The sequence below is a fragment of the Lontra canadensis genome, unplaced genomic scaffold (genome assembly GCF_010015895.1).
Source record: "Lontra canadensis isolate GAN:19392208 unplaced genomic scaffold, GSC_riverotter_1.0 scaffold142, whole genome shotgun sequence".
Taxonomy (NCBI): domain Eukaryota; kingdom Metazoa; phylum Chordata; class Mammalia; order Carnivora; family Mustelidae; genus Lontra; species Lontra canadensis.
In genome coordinates, this window is record NW_022631136.1 from 625094 (window position 1) to 649227 (window position 24134).

A 24134-nucleotide genomic window follows, 5' to 3' on the forward strand; every position below is an offset into this window, starting at 1 on the left:
TGGTAGGTGGTGATAAGTACCATGGAAAAAGAAAAAAAGAAACTTGGGACTCCAAAGTGCCAGACAGGCTTTAGAATTGAATGGGGCGATCAAGGAAGGCTTTACTGAGGCCATATTTGAATAAAAATCTGAAGGGGATGGAGGGAACAAATCCTCTATCTGGGTTAAGACCAATCCAGGCAGAAAGCATCAAGTCCCAAGGCCTTGACGTGAAATTATCCTTGGCATGTTCAAGGAACAAAAGGGATTGGGATTTTGGAGCTCAATGAGTGAGGGAAAGAGTGGTAGTAGATGAGATCACAGAGGTAATGGAGTGGGGCATTTTGTAGGGCATTTTACTCAGTGAAATGGAATGCCAAGGGATGGTTTTAAGCAGGGGGATAATAATGACCTTTCCGATGTGTTTACATGATCACTATAATACTTGCCATTCTAGTACTAGATAATTTGCTTATTAGTTTATGTGATGAGACTAAAGGAGGGTAGAGGGGAAGCAAGAGAGAAAGCAGGAGGCTACTAAAATAATCGCAAGCATAAAAATGAGAATAGAGAAGGTGGTGAGAAGCAAATGGGTCTGTATATATTTGAAAGTAGGGCCAATGGAACAGGAGTCCAAGAAGATTCCGAGATTACTGGCCTGAATAACTGTAAGAATAGGGTTGCCATTGACGGAGGATGAAGACTATGAGCTGTTCTTTTGCGGGGGTGGGCGAGTGGGGGGAGGGTTGGAATCAGGACCTTAGTTTCATCATGTGAATTTGAAATGTCTGTTACACATTTATGTAGGCAATTGACTACCATTGTATATAATGTAGCTTTGTTGAACTCTATGAGAGGCACTGTTTTAAGTGCATTGCCCTCAGTCATTCTTGTAGTCCTCAGAGCAGCCCCATGAAGTGGATTTTTTTACAGGTGAGGAAACAGGGCTTAGGTAACTAGCATGCCTAATATCACAGCTAAGGAGAGAGGCTACAATACAAATCTAGGCAGTCTGACTTTAAAGCCATGGTCTTATTCATTCTCAGAGGATGCCTGGCACTGAGTAGTGGGCAGTCAACAAGTATTACGTCAGTGAGTGAATAAAACAAAAGGCACAGGAGCTACTATCTTCAGAGTCCTTCTATGTTCGTCATTCTTCTTGGTGGTCTCTGGCACCACGCTCAAGTAAGGGAGAAAGATGAAAGGGGTAGCTAATGCTAGTGACAACGACTCTCAGATGGTTTCGTTTCTACCAGAAAGGCCCCGTTTAGCGCGAACGCAGAAGCTCCGCTTTTAGCGCATTTATTCACGCCATGAGTACTGCAAGCAGCCCAGTTTCTGCTTCAGGCAACATTAACTTCGCAGTACTCTAGTTACCAGATTTCGCTAGAGAAACTTAAAGAGGTAGGAACTTTTATGTGCAAACTTTACAGCTCCCGCACGCATGCGCTCCGCCGAGGGGAAAGTGGTTACTACGGCTGCGCGAATCGGTGGCCCGGCCCTTCCCCGTCACATGTCTGGGGACCGCGGCGTGGCGGCGGCTGTGGCGGTAGCGACGGCAGGCCGTAGGGCGGTCGGAGGGTTTCCGGTTCCGGTGTAACGTTCGGGCTCCGTCTCAGGGGCTGAAGTTTGTGAGGTGAGTAGTGGCCCCGGGCCTTGGGAGGGTATCCTCCGGTCTAAGCGGTGAGGGCCAGGGCTCAGCCCAAGGGGAGAACCGAGGCGGGAACGTTCAGTGGGAAGGAAGCCGAAAGAAGTACAAGGTTCTGAGGCAGAATGGGTTGGAGTGAGATTGTGGGGAGGAAAAGGGCGGGGGCGGGAAGGGGACGGAGTGGGGAGACTAGCTTTAGGATGAGTTTGGGGAGAACAAGGTGGGGTAGGGAGCAGGTCGGAGATAGGAAGAGGGCAAACAGAAGAATAGGGGTTGCAGGGGGGGAAACTCAGCTTATAGCAAAGAAGAGCACGGAGTAAGGAAATTTCTTCAGAAGATTGGATTCTGCTACCTGCTCATTCAGAGATCCTCTGCCTTCCTCTTTTTCCACCCCCACCCCGCCCCGCCCCGCCCCAGCCATTTATTGTTGAACATTGGATTAGTGACAAAGCTGGTTACTGTTTGAAACTTTTATTTTTGCCCACTGGCTGTTTAGTTTCCTAGAGGATTGGATCGAAGTTGAATGCATTTGTTAGCATCATACTTGGGCACACATTTCATCTGATAGAGTGGTACCTCATTTGTTGCTTAGGATTTTCAAATTGCTTACACTTTCCAGCCCACGATTGAGTTCTTGTGGAATATAAGATCCGTTAAAGCGAGGATTGTCTGTTATGTTCACTGTCCTGTGTATCCTCAGCACACAGTACACTACTTGAGACCTAGTAATTATGCAATAAGTATTTGTTGAATGATTAAGGATGATTTAGGTGTGGGAATGGGCCTCATTTTGTAAGATGAGTAAACTAAGCCACAGAGGAATTATTTGCCCCAAAGCTTGTAGAGTTCAGTGTTCCAGATGTTCAGGGTGAACTCTTTCTTCACTCTCTTTGGTGTCTGAGTATGCTTTTTTTGAGTAATGCACATTTAATATGTAGAGATTTATAGGCTCTACTGCTATCTCATGAGAGTTGAATAGAGCTGCCACAGAATTACTCATATAACATGTCCCTGAGTCACAAAATCTTTCGCTCCTATTGTCATGATTTTAATCTGCTAGCTACCTATGGTTATACCAAAATTAAATATGCTGTTTAGCAACAGGTCTTACAGAGGATAAACCTGCCAAGAATGTAGAAATTAATCAGACTATCTTTTAGGAGAAAAGATGTCTTAAAACATCTTGAAAGAATGACTCCCAGAGACCCTGATTTGTAGCACTGCTGGGAGGAAGTTTGCTTGGAAATTGAGGTCAGTGCTGTTTATTGACTTTAGGCACTTACAGAGAAAATTAGGGAAATAAAATTTTCTCTGTGCTCATGAGCTTTGCTATTTAAATGGGAGAGCAAAATGTAAACATGAATAATGTTGATGAGTTATACTAACTTGCATTAAATAACAAAGGTTTGTTGTAGAAGGTCCTTTGTGATAGTGTTTTCTCTGCTAAACTAAAAAGTAGAAATATAAAGATGAAAAGGGAGAGAGAGAAGGTACATCCAAAATGAGGGAATTCTTTTCTGAGCTGAAGGATTAATTTTATGAAGTCAATTGACAGATCCTATAGAACATGAGAGAAAATGATCTGGGTACAGAATTTCCACAGGGATGAATATGACTATAGAGAAATGTGACAACATTCTTAAGGATTAGGAGCTTTAATTAGTTAATTAATTTATTTATTTATTTTAAAGTAGGCTCCACACTCAGTGTGGGGCTTGAATTCACAACCCTGAGATTGAGAGTCACATGCTCTATCAGCTGAGGTAGCCAGGCTCCTCAGGATTATGAGCCTTTTTTTTTTTAAATCATAGCTGGGGGAGGGCCTGTGGAAGAGGGAGAAAGAGAATCTCAAGCAGGCTCCACACCCAGGATGGACCCTGGCATGGAGCTCAGTCCCATAACCCCAAGATCATGAACAGAGCCGAAATCAAGAGCTAGATGCTTGACCAACTGAGCCACCCAGGCACCCTTCATTATGAACTTCAATGTACAATGACTGACCTGGATAAGCCCTCCTTTTTTTTTTTTTTAATTCATCCCTTAAAGGAAAGGAAACTTATGGGTCAAGGCTGGGTTAAGGAATGCCTGCCTAGAAGCAGGAGAAATAGAAAAGCTGGTCTCTGGGTGGGCTTTTCAGTCTTGTTTTCAAGGTTATATGTTTGCCACCATCCCTTGTTATGACAGGACCAAAACAGAAGCTAAAACTCAGACTAGATTATTCCCAGGGTTTCCTTGTTTTTTCCACAAATTTACTGATGCACTGATACTTACTGAGTTAGGGTTACAAACAGAATGTGACTCTTTCTGCTTTGAAATACGGATTTTTGGGGAAGTATTTGGCTTGAAATAAAGTATAGGCACTTGCCTGATTGAGAAGAGGGATGGAGATGTCATTCCTGACATACTAAACATTGCCTGGAATGGTCTTTTTCTACCCCCAAACAGAGCTTTTTCCTGGTTTCTTTTTAGGTGCAGTACTGAATCCCATTTGAGCTACCCCCTTTTTCCTGAAGAATGGCACTGTCTAAGAGGGAGCTGGATGAGCTGAAACCATGGATAGAGAAGACAGTGAAGAGGGTGCTGGGCTTCTCAGAGCCCACAGTGGTCACAGCAGCACTGAACTGTGTGGGGAAGGGCATGGACAAGAAGAAGGCAGCTGGTATGTTCTTTCATGAATCTTTGGACTTAACATATAGTATGATCCCAAACACTGCTTTGAATTTCCCCAAATTCTCTGTTGGAAATATCTGAAAAAAATTAGGCCACGTTTTATTTTCTCCTGCATTATAATGGAAATAGCCTAAGTGACTAATTTTGCATTTTTTCTGGCTTTTTATACTACTCCTTTAACCAGTATTATTGAATTGACTAGGTTATATTTACTTAAGAAATATACTAAAGTAGGTAGGTATATTCAGATTGAGATTGACATCTAAATACATTGAAGTCTCTGAAAAATAAAAACATGAAAAAAGTTGAAGATGGTAGAATTTGTTTATGGTAGTCTCCTATAGCTTGCTCTTTGGGAAGAGTTGGGATGATTATTCATCATAAACTTTTTTTTTTTTTTTTTAAGATTTTATTTATTTAAGAGAGAGCATGAACAGGGGGGAGAGAGAGAGGGAAAAGCAGATTCCCCACTGAGTAGGGGTCCTCCCAACCTGGGACTCGATCCCAGGACCCTGGGATCGTGACCTGAGCTGAAGACCGGCGCTTAACTGACTGAGCCATCCAGATGCCCTATTCATCATAAACTTTGATGCTCAACCTGAATAGGTTGCTCTGGCTGTGCTACTTCCTACTGTAAAAAAAAATTCTAACTGTACTTTTACCTCAAAAAGTAGTCATTCAATGTAAAAGGATTTATGGGAATCCTACAAAGAACTTAGGAAGACCTTTCCCTCCCTCCTGGGGATAAAATTTCAGTGTTGGTATCTGTTATATGCCTAGTGTTGGACTAAGTACTCTTACTTTTTCAACCCTATCACCTTTTTTTTTTCCTGTCAGACCATCTGAAACCTTTTCTTGATGATTCTACTCTCCGATTTGTGGACAAACTGTTTGAGGCTGTGGAGGAAGGCCGAAGCTCTAGACATTCCAAGTCTAGCAGTGATAGGAGCAGAAAAAGAGAGCTGAAGGTAGGTTACAGTTAACTATCTGATGAGCTGGGGAGTGTTTTGAATGGTAACAAAGTTGCTGAGCTTACATGCCCCACGCTTTGATATCCTCTATTAGAATACATAATATTCAAGGGAGGTACTTAGACATTAAAGGAGAGGTGAACTTGTATTATCACCATTTTATGGTGATGAACTACCTGAGTTCATGGGTTGAAATACTCCAAAGAAACAATTGGTAGCTTTGTCCTTTTTCATGTACAGTTAGGAGTTTTTGGTTCTTATATTTCCTTATGTCTCCTCCACCTTCCCCCTTGCTACTACCTATAAATTGATTGTCTAAGGTTTTATTCTTTGGATTACTTGGTAACTAATAGAGTGATTCAGAATATGACTCTGCTGCTGTAGACCTAATTGTTGCACCTTTGAGAGAGGTTTCTCTGGAATGGACCTGTAGATGGAATACCTAACAAAAATTATTATTTACTGTATGTCTTGAGAGGCTACTGTTTGCTATATAGCATTTTTCTGGTCATCAGGCCCCATGAGTGGAGTGCTTAAAAGGACCATTATTACTGTTTTACCTCCTTCACTTTTTATTCAGTGACTGCTGATTCATCGTGCCTTCTTTCAATATTAGCAGCTTCAGGTGGCTGATTTCTCTATCTCTTTTCTGTCTCTTCCATTAAGAAACTCTTTTTTTGTGAGTCCCATCAAACCTTCCAAAGTGCATTTGAAACCTTAGCTATCCTGTTGCTTTTCCTGAGGCACAAAGACTAAATAAGCAACGTTGGCTTGGTCCCGGGCCAGGCTGTGGTACCAAGAGAAGTAGAGAATTGTGTGCCTTTTATGTTTAAGGCATTGTAAGGTGTTCAGAGGAATGAGAAATAGCCCTTGCTTTAAAGGAATTGGCAGCTTGGGGGTGGGAGGGATGTGACAACAAATTACAGTCGCAAATTATAAAATCTACGTAGTGGTTTCCTATATATTTTAGAGTTGACTATAGAGTCAGACTGACGTTGAATTTGTTTGTTGAAGGGGAATGCTTGATCCACAGTATACACAGATGTGTGGAGCGAAGTTAGTGCTATAATAGGGCTTGTGGCTGTGTAAGTTCTGAGGCATGCTATGAATGAAGTCACTACATGGGGTGGGATTAATGAAAACGGTTTCTTGAAGGAGGTATCTAGATAGCCTTGGGATATGGGTCCCATTTTGGTCCATTCAGGTCCCCACCCCACACAATATATTATGGGAGAGTCCTTTTTCTTGAACTGTAGGAGTTCCAGGAAGCGCTCGCCCTTGGCCGAGGATATGTCCTTGCAAAACACGAGCCCTCCTAGTGAAGAGGGGATGTCACCCAAAGCCTACCACCGGTGTGTACATTTGCTTTTTCCCGTTGTCCCTTCCAGTTGGCCACTCTTGGTCCTGTTAAATTCACCTTGCAAATTAGTCAACATATTTGAGTTCCCATTGTTTGATGACAACAAGTGTTATTGGGGAATACTGAAGAAGAAAGAGAAAACCCCTGTCCTGGAAGAGCTTAGACTCTAGTTGGGAGAAAGTACTAACATTAAAAGACTTAACACTTGGCAAGCAGAATATCAGCGATGTAATTTTATGCAGCATGAGCCCAGGTCTTAAGTGCTAAGAGGATATGAAACAACAGTTTGATCAGAGTGGGATGAGATTATTTATGAGGAAAACTTCCTGGAGGAGGTGAGTTTCAGGCAGGATTTGGAATAGGGGTGTGGAAAAATTGAGGGAAATCATTACAAATGTAGGCAATAGCTTTTGTAAAGAGCTTGAGATGGGAACATTTATAAGGACACGGAGATGAAATTTGCTTGACTGGAGTAGGAGAATGATGAAGTTGGGTGAGATGGTCCATTTGGTGGAGGGACTAGAGGACTCTGGGAAAAACCACAAAATGCTGATAGGGACTAGGTTGATTTTTCCCTTCTCCCATGGGCAGGGAGACAACTCTTCTTTCGTCTTGGGTTTCCTTAGGAAGTGTTTGGTGATGACTCTGAGATCTCCAAGGAATCATCAGGAGTAAAGAAGCGACGGATACCCCGTTTTGAGGAGGTGGAAGAGGAGCCTGAAGTGATCCCTGGACCTCCCTCAGAAAGTCCTGGTATGCTAACTAAGCTCCAGGTGAGTAATTAGGAACTGAAAGCAGTGATTTTATGAGTTGAAGAAGCAAGAGATGCATGGGTCCAGATTTGTTGTGACCTTAATTTGTATTAGTGTTTAGCATCGGGGAAGACCATTGAAGTCGTATTTACTGAGCACCTGTTATGTGGCAAACAAGCTGTATTACATATATCATTTGCCTAGTTGTGTACCTCATTGAGTCATTGAGAAAATTACTGAAATAATCAGAACTCAACTTGATGGCAGAGGAGAATTTCCAAATATAATGCAGAGACAAGACAATATAATCCACTAAAAATAATTTCAAGTTGACTTTGTCAGGGTGGCAGGGGCGGTTTGTGGGTTGTTGTTTTTTTTTCCTTTGATGTTATTTGTTTAAAGAGAGCGAGCTCACGCAAGCAGGAGAGGAGGGCAGAGGGAGAGAATCCCAACCAGACTCTGTGCTGACCAGAGTCCAGCACAGGGCTCGATCCAAGAGCCAAAACCAAGAGTCAGATGCTTGACCAACTGAGCCACCTAGGCACCCCGACTTTGGGTTGTTTTTTTAAGTAGGAATTATCTGGGGGTGCCTGGGTGGCTTAGTCAGTTAAGCGTATGCCTTTGGCTCAGGTCATCATCCCAGGGTCCTGGGATTGAGCTCCATGTCAGGCTCCCTGCTCAGCAGGGTGTCTGCTTCTCCCTCCTCCCTCTTCTCTGATTTATTCTCTCTCTCTCTCTTTCTCATATAAATAAGTGAAGTCTTTAACCTTTATAAACAGTAAATATTTCTTGTGCCATTTAAAATTTCTTAGAAGGGAAATAGAATATATACATATATGTGTATAGATAAGTAGATGAATTTCTTTTCTTTTCCTTTTTTTTTTTTTTTTTTTAAAGGTAGGGGGTGCAGAGGGAGATGGGGAGAGAGACAATCTTAAGCAGGCTCCACTCCCAGGGTATAGCCTATCACGGGGTTTGATCTCATCACCCTGAGATTATGGCCTGAGCCGAAATCAAGAGTTGGACCCTTAACCGATTGAGCCACCCAGGTGCCCTAGAAAGAAACGAATGTTGGTGCTTTATAGAGAATAGGGGGTGGAAGAAATAATATACCTTTTTGTACTTCTTTTGCATTTTGAACTATGTAAACATATTACCTACTCAAAAAAATGTTTAAAAAAAGTGAATTTTAAAGGAGCTCCTAGTGCACTCAGTGAGAAGAGCACGCAGCTTGGGGTTGTGCATTTGACAACCATGTTGGGTATAGACATTACTTAAATAAATGAAACGTTAAAAAAAATAAAAACAAATTTCAAAAAATACCATGAAGCACCTTGGCAGCAAGGTCTCTTTTTTGGAAAATTCAGAAAGAGTTACTTGATTGTATTTTCAAAGCTTATCATTTTCATGTTCTTCAGGACAAAAGGGTTTTACAGATTCTAGGAAACCGGTCTTTGGTTTGTCATCTCCAGTTACCCAAAGCAGGTATTCATAAAAAGTATGATAATGTGGGGCACCTGGCTGCCTCATTCAGAAGAGCATGAAACTGTTTTTCTCAGGGTCCTGAGTTTGAATCCCATGTTGGATGTAGAAATTCCAAAAAATAAATAAATACACTTAAAAAAAAAAGTATGGTCATTTGTGTTGATTTTGTTAGGAGTTTTGTTTAAGTGCTCATAATAGTCTTGTAACGTAGGTACTGTTTTTACCTATTAAGACACTTGGAGTTTTAGAGATTAAATACCATATCCAAGGTCACACAAGCATTAAGTGTCAGTTAAATTTCAGGCTCAGGTTTCTCCTAACCTGATTTTTTTTTTTTTTTTAAGATTTATTTATTTTGAGAGAAGTAGGGGAGAAGCAATGGGAGAGGGAGAGAGAGAATCTCAAGCAGACTCCATGCTGAGCATGGAGGCTGTCGCAGAGCTCCATCCCACAGAGATTATGACCAGAGCCAAAAACATGAGTCGGACACTTAACCCAAGTCTTAATTGTCAAATTATGTTACTACCAAACATGCCAGTCCTTCAGTAGGAAGATGGGTTGAAAAGTTTCAGTGCTCAGCTATATAGGCTTATCTTTACTAAAATTTCTAGCCAATCGTATAGGCAGAATATGATGGGTTCATTCAAACATTTTAGTTCCCTATACCTAAAAGCCTTTTGTGTTTAGGAACCCATACAGGAGAAATAAAAAAGAGATTTTGAGGTGCCTGGGTGGCTCAGTTGGTTAAGCATCTGCCTTCGGTTCAGGTCATAATCCTGTTGTCCTGGGATCGAGCCCCAGGTCAGTAGGGAGCCTCCTTCTCCTCCCTTTGCTGCCCACCCTGCTTTTGCTCTCTCATTCTCCCTCTATCAAATGAATAAATCTTAAAAAAAAAAAAAAAAAAAAAAAAAAAAGATGTTAACAGTTTTTTTACTTTTTTCCCCCATCGAGAACAGATCAAACAGATGATGGAGGCAGCTACACGGCAAATCGAGGAGAGGAAAAAGCAGCTGAGCTTCATTAGCCCCCCTACTCCTCAGGTACTGTGAAAAGAAGACTCTTTAGCAAAGATTTCTTGCCGTCCAGTCATTTGAGAGTCTGGAAGGTGACTGCATGTTCCACCCTACAATCTACCAGTCTGTGTGTGTGTCTTTTTGTGTGACCTGTCTGCCCAATTCTTCTGATTCTGACTTCTTTTTCTCGATCTCACAGCCAAAGACTCCTTCTTCCTCCCAACCAGAGCGACTTCCAATTGGCAACACTATTCAGCCCTCTCAGGCTGCCACTTTCATGAATGATGCCATTGAGAAGGCAAGGAAAGCAGCTGAATTACAAGCCCGCATCCAAGCCCAGCTGGCACTGAAGCCAGGGCTCATTGGCAATGCCAACATGGTGGGCCTGGCCAATCTTCATGCCATGGGCATTGCTCCACCGTAAGTATCTGTTTCATGGAACCTCTTGTTATTGCTGGAGAAGCAATAAATACCTTTGAAAGTTAAAAAACAACAACAACAACAAACAAAAACCCTGAAATGTTACTGATCCTCTTCTTCCAAGAAACCTACATCATTTCTTAGTTTTGTATTTCTTACATATGCTTAATAAATACCAGATGAATTCTTTTAGCTTCCTTGTCGCAGAATTTATCTTCTTTTAACAATTGGTAGAACGGAGGTTAAGATTATTTATTTATTGTTGGAGCTAGGAATAGAACCAGGTCTCCTGGTTCCTAACTCAGAGCCAAATCCATTAAATCACAGTGAGTGATCCCAGATCTGAGTGTTCCCTACGCTGGATACTAGGCTTTATTTTTATCACCTACAATTGGTTTGGCATATTATATCTGACTCAGAAATTCAGGATTGCAAATTCTTATCAATGTAATGTATATATAAATCATTTCATCTGATTGTCTTCTATACTCAAATATTTAGTTTGATGTTTTCAATCAAGCTGTTATTATTCACTGATGGGCCAATATTCCCTAGAATTTTATAACCTGTTCTCTCTGTTGGGTTTGATTTGTTTTCTTTTGTTTTTATTTGCTTTATTTGTTGCCCCATATGGCATTTATTTCTTGGTGGGCTGTTTCTCAGGAAGGTGGAGTTAAAAGATCAAACTAAACCTACACCACTGATTCTCGATGAGCAAGGCCGGACTGTAGATGCAACTGGCAAGGAGATCGAGCTGACGCACCGCATGCCTACTCTGAAGGCCAATATTCGTGCTGTGAAAAGGGAACAATTCAAACAACAGCTAAAAGAAAAGCCATCTGAAGATATGGAGTCTAATACTTTTTTTGACCCCCGAGTCTCAATTGCCCCTTCCCAGCGCCAGAGACGCACTTTTAAATTCCATGACAAGGGCAAATTTGAGAAGATTGCCCAGCGGTTACGGACAAAGGTACCTAGTTAAGAACATAACCCAGAACTAGAAGTTAGGAAGGGGAAAAGGAAATTTAATACAGTCCTAAAATACTATCAACTCAGTTCTCTTAAGTTTTAACAATTAGATACACAAGTAATAAAACAGTGACTTAATTTTTAAAATACTTCATTTATGCCTGGAATCCTTGATTTTTTTAGCTGATTTGTCTTCTTAATTATACTCTGCTTACGTGGAAATAAAACTGAGTTTGGAAATTCACATACAAACAGTGGAAGGAAACAATTCAGAATACTCTGAGTGACTGAGGAAAGCTAGCCTGGTGTTAACATTTACTGCAGATAAATTAACTCCACATGTGGAGAGTTGGATTGACTGTATATTCAGTGAGTTTTGCTCTTGTTTTCATCCTCTAAGAATGGTGTTTTCATGAAATTCCATTTCCGTGTATTTGCTATAGGCACACACTGTGGGGTGAAGCGGGTGGTGCTGCGAGTAGTTGTATGTAAATCAACTAAGGATAAAATAAAGTGGAAGATTCTTCTAAGCTTTCAGAAATTATGAATTCTTTGCATTAGGCATAAAGAGTTCAACAAGAGAGTGCTTTAAAATACGGTTCTATCATATCCTGGTGTTCTGTAACTCTAGTTTATCTTCAAGTCTTATTTTATCTTGTCTTTAGGCTCAACTGGAGAAGCTGCAGGCAGAGATCTCACAGGCAGCTCGAAAAACAGGCATCCATACTTCAACTAGGCTGGCCCTCATTGCTCCTAAAAAAGAACTAAAGGAAGGAGATATTCCTGAAATTGAGTGGTGGGACTCTTACATCATCCCCAATGGCTTTGACCTGTGAGTTTGTTAGTTAATACCTTTTGATAAAGCTAGAGTTTTATTGGGAGAGGTGGTATTCATGCATTAAGTAAAATTTTAAAATCCTGGGGAAATAGGTAACCATACACAGACTCATGTGTTTGTGAAGAATATATTGTATAGGTTTTTTTTTAATTTGGGGGGTTAACATAGGAAGGAACAGACACAAATAATCTAAAAGAAAAAGAATGTAAGTTTTATATTTACTTTTGTTGTACATAGTTATTTTCTTAATTACATTTTCTGCCACTTATAATAGGTTTTTATATTTCTTAAAGATCCAGTCCTGGAATAGTGGAAGGATTCTTAATTGATGGGGGAGAGAATGGTAAATAAAGCATTTAGGAAACATTTGGAGAGCTTTAATTACATCTCCTCTGTAATTCTGATACATGGCTTTAGGAGACCGTGTTCCAGGCTTTCCCCTTACCCTTTCTTTGTCAACCACTGTCCCAGGGAGTTACCATTATTAGTTGAGAGAATGTGACATCTATCAAGGATGTTAGTGTAGGAAAAAGGTTGAGAATGACTGGTGTGGAGAATATGTCCAACCTTAGTGGGAGCCAGTTTTCTCATCTTGAAAATTATGTGTAATATAATTACATGTTGTAGATAAACAAACACTAAAAAGTGCTAGAACACATAACGGAGAGTGCATTTTTCATTGTGTTTCTGAGACTCCCTCTCTCTTGGAATTGTCTCTACCCACATATCCTGTTTTCCCTTCTTCCTCCAATTTTAGTACAGAGGAAAATCCCAAGAGAGAAGATTATTTTGGAATCACAAATCTTGTTGAACATCCAGCCCAACTCAATCCTCCAGGTAATGTATAGCTTACTCAGTTAAGGCTCTAGAGAAGTATTATCCAATAGAACTTCATGTGATAATGAACATGTTCCCTACCCGTGCTGACTATACAGTACCAGCTGTCCACTTGTGACTACTGAGCACTTGAAAATGGAGTTGCACTAATACAACTGAAAGACTAACTTTTAAATTATGTTCAATTTTAATAGTGTATGTGTGGGGCGCCTCGGTGACTCACATGGTTAACATCTGATTCTTGGTTTCAGCTCAGGTCATGATCTCAGGGTTGTGGGATCAAGCCCTAGCCCTGTGTCAGGCTCTGTGCTAGGTGTGGAGCCTGCTTAAGATTCTCTCTCTGTCGCTCTGCCGCTCCTCCTTGTATGCATGCACGCACTCTCTCTCCATATATATATAAATAAGTAGATCTTTAAAAATATGTAGGTAGGCAGATAGTGTATGTGTGTGGCTATTAGCTATGGTATTGGACAGTGCAGCTCTAGAGCAGTGAGGCCTACTCCAGAGATGGTTTCACTAATGCGTGTAACAAATTGGGTTTTAAAAAATCATTCTTGGGGCACCTGGGTGGCTCATTCCTTAAGTGTCTGCCTTCAGCTAGTGTCCTGGGATTGAGCCCCGCATTGGGCTCCCTGCTGGGCAAGCCTGCTTCTCCATCTTCCTCTGCCTGCAGTTCCCCCTTCTGTGCTTGCTCTCTGTTTTATTTCTAAATAAATATAATCTTCAAAAAAAATCATTCTTGGGATGCCTGAGTGGCTCAGTCGGTTTAGCATCTGATTCTTGATCTCGGTTCAGGTAGGATTGTGCGTTTAAACCCTACATTGGACTCCATGCTGGGTGTGAAGCCTACTTAAATAAATGAAAAGCATTCTTTTTTTTTTTTTTTTAAGATTTTGTTTATTTATTTGACAGAGATCACAAGTAGGCAGAGAGGCAGGCAGAGAGAGAGGAAGGGAAGCAGGCTCCCTGCTGAGCAGAGAGCCCGATGCGGGGCTCGATCCCAGGACCCTGAGATCATGACCTGGGTGGGAGGCTTAACCCACTGAGCCACCCAGGCACCCCACAGATCATTAAAGATTTTAATACTTGCATCAGATTTGGGATGATTAAAGGACACAATACCTCGATTAGTAAATTTTGAAAAAATAGGTTGAGACCTTGAGGTAATACAATATATGGAAATCACTGAATATTACTTAGTAAGAGTCTACTTAGATGTCATCAGTGTGGATCATTGGAAGAACGTAGGGATTGTGTTTAAAACAAAAAGTTCAGAGGTTGGGGCACCTGGGTGGCAGAGGGTTAAAGCCTCTGCCTTCGGCTCAGGTCATGATCCCAGGGTCCTGAGATTGAGCCCCGCATTGGGCTCTCTGCTCAGCAGGGAGGCTGCTTCCCCCTCTCTCTCTGCCTGCCTCTATGCCTACTTGTGATCTCTTTCTCCGTCAAATAAATAACTAATTTTAAAAAAATTTTAAAAAAGTTCGGAGGCATGTGAGTGGCTCAGTTGAGTGTCTGACTCTTGGTTTCACCTCAGGTCATGATCTCAGGGTCAAGAAATCCAGGGGAGGGCGCCTGGGTAGCTCAGTGGGTTAAAGCCTCTGCCTTTGGCTCCGGTCATCATCCTAGGGTCCTGGGATCGAGCCCTGCATCAGGCTCCCAATTCAGCAGGAAGCCTGCTTCTCCCTCTCCCATTCCCCCTGCTTGTGTTTCCTCTCTTGCTGTGTCTCTGTCAAATAAATAAATAAAATCTTTTTAAAAAAGAAAAGAAAAGAAAAAAAGAAATCCAGGGGAGCCCCGCGTCAGGCTTCACATTCAGCAGGGAGTTTGCTTGAGATTCTCTCCCTTTCCCTCTCGCCCTCCATCCCCGCACTTGCATGTATGCACACACTCTCTATAAAATGAATAAATCAATCTTCAAAAAATAGTAAAAAGTTGAGGGGTGCATGGCTGGCTCAGGTCAGAAGAGCATGTGACTCTTGCTTTCAGGTCCATGAGTTTGAGCCCCACTTTGGATATAGACATTGTTTAAATGAATAACCTTTAAAACTAATAATAAGTAAAATTAAATAAAAATTTGAGTAAACCTGCTTTGGGAGTCCAGAGGATTTTTCCCAATCCCTGTAACTTCAAAAGTATAAATTTCATCATTGTGGCCCCACCTACCCCAAATCCTCAGACAAGGCAACTAGAGCAGCTCTCACTTTCTTTTCTATATTGGCCACTTTCAGTTGATTAAAGCATTCAACTCCTTCAAGAAAAAACAAGTTAGAACACTCTCATGAAAGATAAGAATGCTTTAAAAAAAAAAAAAAAGAGTAACATACTAGGGGCACCTGGGTGGCTCAGTTCTTAAGCATCTGCCTTCAGCTCAGGTCATGGTCACTGGGTCCTGGGATCAAGCCCCACATCGGGCTGCCTGCTCAGCGGGAAGCCTGCTTCTCCCTCTGCTTGTATTACCTTTCTCGCTGTCTCTCTCTCTATCAAATAAATAAAATCTTTAAAAAAAAAAAGTAACATACTACCATTATCACAACGTAAAAATAATAAGAATTAAATTTCTTTTATTTTATTTATTTTTTTTTTTTAAAGATTTTATTTATTTATTTGATAGACAGAGATCACAAGTAGGCAGAGAGGCAGGCAGAGAGAGAGGAAGGGAAGCAGGCTCCCTGTTGAGCAGAGAGCCCGATGCGGGACTCGATCCCAGGACCCTGAGATCATGACCCGAGCCGAAGGCAGCGGCTTAACCCACTGAGCCACCCAGGCGCCCAAGAATTAAATTTCTTTTAATGTGATTGATATTCACTTACATTCCTCTGATGGGTTTGTTGCTTTTATACTTTCATTTCTCTACCTGGCAGTTGATAATGACACACCAGTTACTCTGGGGGTATATCTTACTAAGAAGGAACAGAAGAAACTTCGAAGGCAAACAAGGAGGGAAGCACAGAAGGAACTACAAGAGAAAGTCAGGCTGGGCCTGATGCCTCCTCCAGAACCCAAAGGTATGTATCTTAGAGGGAGGGAAGAAAGGGTGGTGTGTTTGTTTATCTCTGTAATTCTAGAAGAACTTTCTCATCTCTCTATATTTGGGTGCTTTCCATTTCTCGGAATCATTCATTGATTCTTTTCTTCCTTTCCTAAATTTTCTACAATTTTACTAAGGTCAGCATATTCACTATAGAAGTCATTTAAGGCTTATGAAAATATGTAACACTGTGATCCTCCTGAAAGAATAATGGTCTTGAAATACGTGAAGATAGTAGCTGCAGAGTGTGCATAAATTTGTTTTGTACATAATTCTTAATACCTGAAAAACAAAGATACTGTTAAAAGAAACCTTCACTCCTGTAGTTCCCATTACCACTCAGTAATCTTTTGAGTGAGCACTGTAGGATCTTTAACTAAATGCTGTGATCAGAGTGAAAAATACCAAAGAAATTAAGTTCCTTATCTTTCATAAATTTTCAAGCAGTTTAAGTAAATGTATACCAACTATTTAGATTGTGTGTCCTTCCACAAATGCTGAGGTAATTGGATGGGCTTTTCAAGGTAGGGATTTTTGGAGGAAATGAACTTTGAGCAGAGATTTCAAGTAGGTAAACAGTATGAATTGAGAAAAGGTGACAGATTATCTCAGCTGGAGAATTAATTGTTTTCTATCCTCTCTCCACGTGCAGTGAGAATTTCAAATTTGATGCGAGTATTAGGAACAGAAGCTGTTCAAGACCCCACGAAGGTAGAAGCCCATGTCAGAGCTCAGATGGCAAAAAGACAGAAGTAAGTGCCATGGGATTGGGTGGAAACCCAGGGCAAGTACCTTTCCCAGACTCTTCTGGGGGGATCCATATTTGGAGGGAGGGGAGAGTCCTCTGTTGCTCTCTCTTTCCCTCAGCTTTGCCTCTGATCTTCAATGCCTTTCTCACTTGTGGATGTCCTTCCTGTCACGACAGAGCGCATGAAGAGGCCAACGCTGCCCGAAAACTTACAGCAGAACAGAGAAAGGTCAAGAAAATTAAAAAGCTTAAAGAAGACATTTCACAGGGGGTACACATATCTGTATATAGGTAGGTGTCCAATCTGGGCCAGGCTTTGCCTTAGAAATACCAAAAATTTTCCAAGTGCTTGAGGCAGAATCACTGTGGACAAAGCACACTTAACATCAGTCTCTGCTCTCTTCTGTGACCCCAACGTGAATCTGGAGCTAGTGAATCTTTTTTTTTTTTTTTTTTTTTTTAAGTTTTTTTTTTTTTATTTGATAGAGATCACAAGTAGGCAAAGAGGCAGGGAGAGAGAGTGAGAGGGAAGCAAGCTCCCTGCTGAGCAGAGGGCCCGACGTGGGACTCGATCCCAGGACCCTGGAATCATGACCTGAGCCGAAGGCAGCGGCTTAACCCACTGAGCCACCCAGGCACCCTGGAGCTAGTGAATCTCTTATAATGAGGGAGGTTTAAGGACTTAATCATTGATCTCTGAGGCTTTTCAGTGAACCAGTACTAGTTCTGAAGAATGAATGAATGAATATACCTGTTGAAACAAACCTGTGAACTAAGGATCATCATCCTTTGATGAAATATAAAATAACCTATTTCTCCAGGAAGCATTAAACCAGAAACTATATTCTTATCCTCACTTATTGCAGTAATCCTTATTTCCACTCCAAAGTATATTTTATACATTGTAAATATTTTCTACCTTCCTGTTGATTTAATGTTTTCATTTTATTCTTTTATGTTGAGTGCTTGTGTACCTTCCATTTTTTAAAATGTGCTCCTTTTTAATAACTAGCTCTTTATTATGAAAGTACTTTATTAGAAAAGTAGTGAAAGCTTATTAAAATTTTTTTTGATCTAATACTATAGAAGGCCCTTACTGAAAAAGTCCCCTTCCTACTCTCTGATCCCTTGACACCACCTACTGTAGGTAATTGCGACTAACGTTTTTTTGCGTAGCTTTCTAGAAATTTTCCATGCATAGCATTCTGACTACTTTATGTTATAAACATCTAGGAGACAGAGTTTGTTGATCTTTATACTGTCAAGAACAATTAGCTTACACATATTTTGGATGATGGCAAATACCTCTCCTTTCTTAGAGAACATTTCAATTACTTGCTATTTGTTGTAGGGTGTACAGTACTTGTCTTTGAAGCATAAGACAGTGGAATTACTTTGATACTCATTGATTCTAGCTTTTAAGCATTAGTGTATTTGCTTACTTCAAAGGGCTTTGTTTTTAGAGAGAAAACCATTTTGGATCCATCTGTTTATTTGCCATTCCATTCAGGCAGCAACTGATGCTAAAACAAAAGCCGTAACTAAACTTTCCCTTCTCCAGAGTTCGAAATTTGAGCAACCCAGCCAAGAAGTTCAAGATTGAGGCCAATGCTGGGCAGCTGTACCTGACAGGGGTGGTGGTACTGCACAAGGATGTCAACGTGGTAGTAGTGGAAGGGGGTGAGTCTGAAAAAACGGAGGGAGACCATCCCCATGCAACCCTAGGCCTTGAAGTGATAAGAATGGTGGGAAGAAAAGAAAAGAGTTTTAGAGCCATACCTGGCTGTAATATCCTGGGCCTCTGTTTCTGTGTTTATTGGAGTAGAAGGACCTAAGATGTGGTTCCTGGGATCGCTTCAACTACCACATTAAGGTCTGCGTAACAAATGCACTTAGAGGTTCTTTCTACTTCATCATCTTCCGCCTTTCTGGCAAAGTTCTCCTCCTCTGTTTCCAGGCCCCAAGGCCCAGAAGAAATTTAAGCGTCTCATGCTGCATCGGATAAAGTGGGATGAGCAGACGGCGAGCACAAAGGGAGATGGTGAATGGGGGTTCAAGGGGATTCGGCGGGGGGTGGGGGTGGCGCTCTGTCCCGTCAGCCGTTCCTTCCCAGTGAAAATTGCTCATACTAGATAATGTTTAGGAATTTTAGAAAGACCCATTTGGATTGTGAACATGATAGGCATTCATAGAGTATTTATGATGTGGTGATGCGTGTGACTGTTAGTTATTCTTCTGCCTGACCTTTCTATGAGCTGCTTTCCCTGTCTGCCTGGTCACTGGCTATGGGAGTGTATTGAGTTTGTGAAAATGTAGCAAGCTACGAATACTCTATTTTTAAAAGATTTTATTTATTTATTTGACAGAAACAGAGCATAAGCAAGGGGAGTGACAGCAGAGGGAGAGAAACCGGGCACCCCACTGAGCAGGGTGCCTGATGTGGGGCTTGATCTAAGGGCCCTGGGGTCATGGCCCAGGCTGAAGGCAGACACTTAATCAACTGAACCACCCAGGCAGCCCAAGCTATGCACTTATATGTGCACTAAGTATGGGGGGGGAGCTTTTTAAAGGGTTGAAGGCAAAACGTATATGCACTTTTATTCTTTTGCCTGCCTTTATATATGTATAAAATGTAAAAATATAAATTACATGTATATATTTGATATCCCCCTGAAGGTCACAAATCATCAATATTCATTCTTCCCTTCTTTGGAAACCTGGGTTAGCATTTAACATGCACAGTCTTACTTTTCTTAATTTTACCTAACTTTGGACCTCTTAAATTTTTTGTTCTTAAAGTATTTTTGTGCCCTACTTAAAGTACACTTTTTTACTACACTTGACCTATATTTTCTTTCGTTTTGCAAGGTTTCTAAGATATTTTCATTTAGTTTATCTGCCCTCCTCCCCTAGATTAAAAACTCCTTGATAAGGTACTCTATCATGTTGGCATCTGAAGCCTGGCTCTCAAAGTGCTTAAGACAAGTTTTTTATTTTGTTTTGTTTTTTAAGATTTCATTTATTTATTTGACAAAGGCAGAGTACAGGCAGGAGAAGAGGCAGGGAGAGCTTCTCTAGCAGGCTCCTGCTGAGCAGAGAGCCCAATGTGGGCTCCCTGCAATCATGACCTGAGCTGAGGGCAGACACTTAACTGACTGAGCCACCCAGGTGCCCCTTAAGACAAGATTTTATTGTTGATTACTTGTCTTTTTTATTTTTCTCCTTATTCCCAGTACCTGGGCAGCTCTTGACATATAATAAGTGCTCAGTAGATGTTGAATTAATTAGTATCTCTGGCTGTTTGGAGCTTTCAGTCTAATTCAGGGGAAATAAAAATAACAGAAGAAATTTAACCCTGATACATGGCAAAGAGGGGGACAACATTTAAAAGAATTGGGGTAGACTTGAATACTCCTTGTTTAGAACCTAAATCTTGATCTCTAGTCTAAGTCTAGAGCAAGATTTAGCTATATTGTCTTTTCCAGATGATGAGGAATCTGATGAAGAAGCTGTGAAGAAAACCAACAAATGTGTACTAGTCTGGGAGGTAGGTGATCTTCTGTTAACCACTGAAGCAGAACTTTAACTAATTCCTGGTTTATAGCATTCTAGAGGAGCAGTGGAATGGTAAAACTAAGCGATGACTGATTCCTTAAGCAGTTTAGGTTTCTTTTTGGAGTTCAGTGGTAAATGTTTGGCAGCAGATTCTTCCTGATTATATTTCAGTTAAATTGATGAGTATATAGTGTATTTCACCTGGGGGCAGGGGAGAGTATGGAAAACTGGTGGCAAGAATACAAACTCTCGGCCAAGTTGTTTATTTCAGAGTCCTGGATATGAGATGTGGAAAGAGGGAAATGGATTGTGGGATTTTTTTTGGTCTGAATATAATGAAAGAAGTACTAGACTTAAGAATATCAAGTTGGGAGACTGGGCAGTACCACTCACTAGCTGTTCAACTGGACAAAACACTTAACATCAATTACTGTTGGTTTGTTCTACAAAATGTGGATATTATTTTCCCTGTCTATTTGTCAAATTTTTTCTGAACAGAATTAGATTACTATGTAATAGTGCTCTGTAAAATGGAGCTTGTTTATGGTTATACAGTTCCCCTCATTTCTGAAATCTTAGTGAACCAGTGTTTGTTATGAAGAATGAATTAATGAATATTATGCTTATTAAGGCCAAAATGTCAATTAAGGATTGTTCATTATTTGAGAAGCATAAAATACCATCCTGTTTTTCCAGGAAGCATTAAAATTTTCTTTCTTGAATAATTATATCCTTATCCTGATGTGTTGCAGTAATCCTTTTATTCCCACTCCAAAATACATTTTTTACATTGTATTTTCTACCTTTGTGTTGATGTAATGTTTTTATTTTATTCTTTCATATTGAGTACATGTATATCTTTCATTTTTTAAAAGTACTCACGTTTAGTAACTAGTTCTTTATTATAAAAGTATTATTTCAAAAGTGGTAAATGCTTATTAAAATAAATTTTAATAACAGAGAAGAACATTTACTGAAATGGTCTCCTTCTAATCTCTGATTCTTTAAGACCACTCTTCATAGGCAGTTGTTAATGTTCTTCATGTATCCTTTTGTCTTACCCCAGACTTGTCCAATTTATGCATACAAATTAGAATAATAACCATAATACCCCACCTGCATATTTAAGGTCACAACCCCTTCATCTCTTCCAGTTTCTCTTCCATTTATCTCTGAGAATCCACAGGAATTGTATCTCAGGTTCAGAAACAAGCCAGGTTCTCCTCTAGCTTCTTACTGGAATTTCATCCCTGAGAGTCTCTTGAGATAGCACTAAAGTGCATGCCAAAGTGACTGCCATTGCTGGTGGCGCCTTTGGCAAGGTTGTGGTTACACACCCAGTTCTGTATGGTTTTCTGTTGTAGTTCTCCTTGGGTAGTCCCCACACTGCTCCCATTCCCCTCTTCCCCTCACCCTCATATTGTTCTTGGTCTGTGGGCCCCAAAGCCTCCTGCTTATATACCGGGTCCCACTGAGTCTTGGTAGAAGGAGTCCTTTCAGCCTTTGGTTCTCTCCTTTAAGGCCCAAATCTAGTTCTGGAGGCCTGGTGGGTTAGTGGTTCATCCCATCTCACCCTCCATAGTCCTTCCTGACTTGCTCTTTAACCCAGGTACCAGAGCACAGAATTCCTCATCCTTTGTTCATCCCAAAAAAAAAAAAAAACCTAAAACAACAACAGCAACAACAAAAACAACCCCTGAAGCCTTTATGCCTGTAAATTCATGAAGACTTACACAAATATCCAAGGGAGTGGAGGTTGGAATAGCTTTTGCTGTAAAATCATGCTCACTAGGCACATTGCTACACAAATGTTACTAGGTTTTAAAGATTCATTTATTTAAGGGGCGACTCCTGGCTCAATCAGTTGTGTCTGCCTTCGGCTCAGGTCATGATCTCATGGTCCTGGGATCGAGCCTTGCGTGGAGTTCCCTGCTCAGTAGAGTCTGCTTCTCTCTCTCCCTCTGCCCCTCCACGCTACTTGTATGCAAACAACAGCCCTGCTTTTCTCTCTCAAATAAATAAAATCTTTAAAAGGAAATAAATAAAGATTTATTTATTAGAGCGAGAACACGTGTGCATGTGCACATGGCGGGGTAGATAGGGAGAGAATCTCAAGCAGACTCGCTGCTGATTGCAGAGCCCGACACGGGGCTTTCGCTCACAATCCTGAGATCATGACCTGAGCTGAAATCAAGAGTCAGATGCTCAACTGATGGAGCTACCCAGCACCCCAAAAATGCTACTAGGTTTTAAAAAAGAGTATTATATCTGATTTAAATTAGAAATTGCAATGTTTTGGGGCACCTGGCCGATTCAGTTGGTGGGGCTTACAACTCTTGATATGGGGGTTGTAGTTTGGAGCCCCATGCTGGTGTAAAAATTTCTTAAAAAAATAAATAAAATCTTTTAAAAAAATTGCAGTGTTCTTAACTACAGATGTCTCTTTCCCAGGGTACAGCCAAAGACCGGAGCTTTGGAGAGATGAAGTTCAAACAGTGCCCTACAGAGAACATGGCTCGAGAGCACTTCAAAAAGCATGGGGCTGAACACTACTGGGACCTTGCACTGAGCGAATCTGTGTTGGAGTCCACCGACTGAAACTACTGCGAGCCCTTGCCTCTCCCCTCCTGCCTTTGTCTCTTCAGTCCTCTTACTCTACTTCCCAACCCAGTCCTGTTTGTGTGTGTGATCTCAGAACTGTGCCAAGCTGACATTGGGTCAAAGGGAAAACACCTTAGTCCCTTCCCCAGTCAGCCTGGTGCTGCCCTTTCTTCCCCTTATGTGCATATGATTAAAGAGTTATTTTTAAAGTTGGTATGATATTTTTCACACATTTATAGGTATTGGAGTTTGGGTCTTCAGGTGATCTTTTCTCCCAACTTCTGCAATTGCTGTGGAAAAAGAAAATTTTGTCATTGATATCTGTGTATATATTGAATGGATGAATGGATGGATGGATGACTGAATGGATGAATATGTATTTTTTGATGTCTGATGGAAATTCCTCACCTCATCTTGGAGCAAGAATGATAAATACTGTTTTTCTCCAGCAGAGTAAATAAAGGAGGAGGTGTTCAGTGGGTAAAAGAGGGTGGAACAAATCTGTTAACCTTCAAGAGAGTCACAAGGCAGATTACCCCTGGTCTTGGCTATAGTCTTAACAGGAAGTCATTTCCTTAAACAGGTACATAGATGAGAGATGTGTGTTGTGGGTGAAGTGGACACAGGAAGAGTCCAAGGAGGATGTTATGGGTCAGTTTGTAAAATGGAATAGGATTCAGGAATTTAGCCTATTTCCTCTCTTTACTAATTAAAAAAATAGAAAATCTTTTTCTAAAAGGCAACATGTAGTTTGTTTTTTCTTTTCCAAAGAATCTGACTAGATGAGGTTCTTTTCAGAATGTACTGTTTCTGGTTTGATTTTAGGAGTATTTAGGTCAGCATCAGTATCCATTGAAGTCCAGAATTCTTACCATATCTACACTTCCAATTCATGTTGCCTGTTGAGAACCTACTGGGAATGGATCGAACACAGGAGCCATTAGAGCTCCTGTAAGTTGCTCTAGTTGGAGTTTACCAGGAAGTGGTGTTGAAAAATGGATACTTGATTAGAAGTTAAAACATTCCTTATTATAAAATTAACCCTTTATTAAAAGTTTTATGTGTTCAGGTCCTAGTTAGAGTTCTAATTTCAAAACAGTATGAGAGAGCTTTAGGATAAAAAAGGTGGAAGGAGACAGGAACAGCTAAAGGCCTTAAGGAAAACCTAATATGATCTCTTTTAGAGATAAGTAAACTATAACCCAGACAGGTGAGGTTAACTAATTATTCCTGGAGCAGGATGAAATCCGAAAAGCTCAC

General features: G+C 40.8%; 1 protein-coding gene across 3 annotated transcripts; it reads left to right on the forward strand.

The window, feature by feature from the left end:
- The first annotated feature begins 1489 nt into the window (after positions 1-1489).
- PRPF3 (pre-mRNA processing factor 3) lies at positions 1490-23088 on the forward strand. 3 transcript variants are annotated; one of them, XM_032843710.1, is made up of 16 exons: positions 1490-1615; positions 4097-4286; positions 5135-5265; positions 7255-7401; positions 9822-9905; positions 10078-10298; positions 10962-11268; positions 11933-12099; positions 12863-12942; positions 15804-15947; positions 16623-16722; positions 16896-17009; positions 18280-18398; positions 18676-18759; positions 20204-20265; positions 22725-23088. In XM_032843710.1, the coding sequence occupies exons 2-16, from the start codon at positions 4142-4144 to the stop codon at positions 22869-22871; spliced, it is 2052 nt and encodes a 683-aa protein (XP_032699601.1). In that variant the 5' UTR covers positions 1490-1615; positions 4097-4141; the 3' UTR covers positions 22872-23088. The 3 variants fall into 3 exon arrangements, with proteins under 3 accessions (XP_032699601.1, XP_032699602.1, XP_032699603.1); XM_032843711.1 differs by lacking the exon at positions 1490-1615 and adding an exon at positions 2799-2878; XM_032843712.1 differs by lacking the exons at positions 1490-1615; positions 4097-4286 and adding an exon at positions 6525-6620 and having other exon boundaries at positions 5155-5265.
- Positions 23089-24134: the final 1046 nt, after the last annotated feature.

Bases quoted from the DNA above. Each gene is read 5' to 3' on its own strand.
- PRPF3 (XM_032843710.1), top strand. From the start codon at position 4,142: ATGGCACTGTCTAAGAGGGAGCTGGATGAGCTGAAACCATGGATAGAG. The intron at 5,266-7,254 runs GTAGGTTACAGT...GGGTTTCCTTAG, and splicing joins GCAGAAAAAGAGAGCTGAAG to GAAGTGTTTGGTGATGACTC. The intron at 12,100-12,862 runs GTGAGTTTGTTA...CTCCAATTTTAG, and splicing joins ATCCCCAATGGCTTTGACCT to TACAGAGGAAAATCCCAAGA.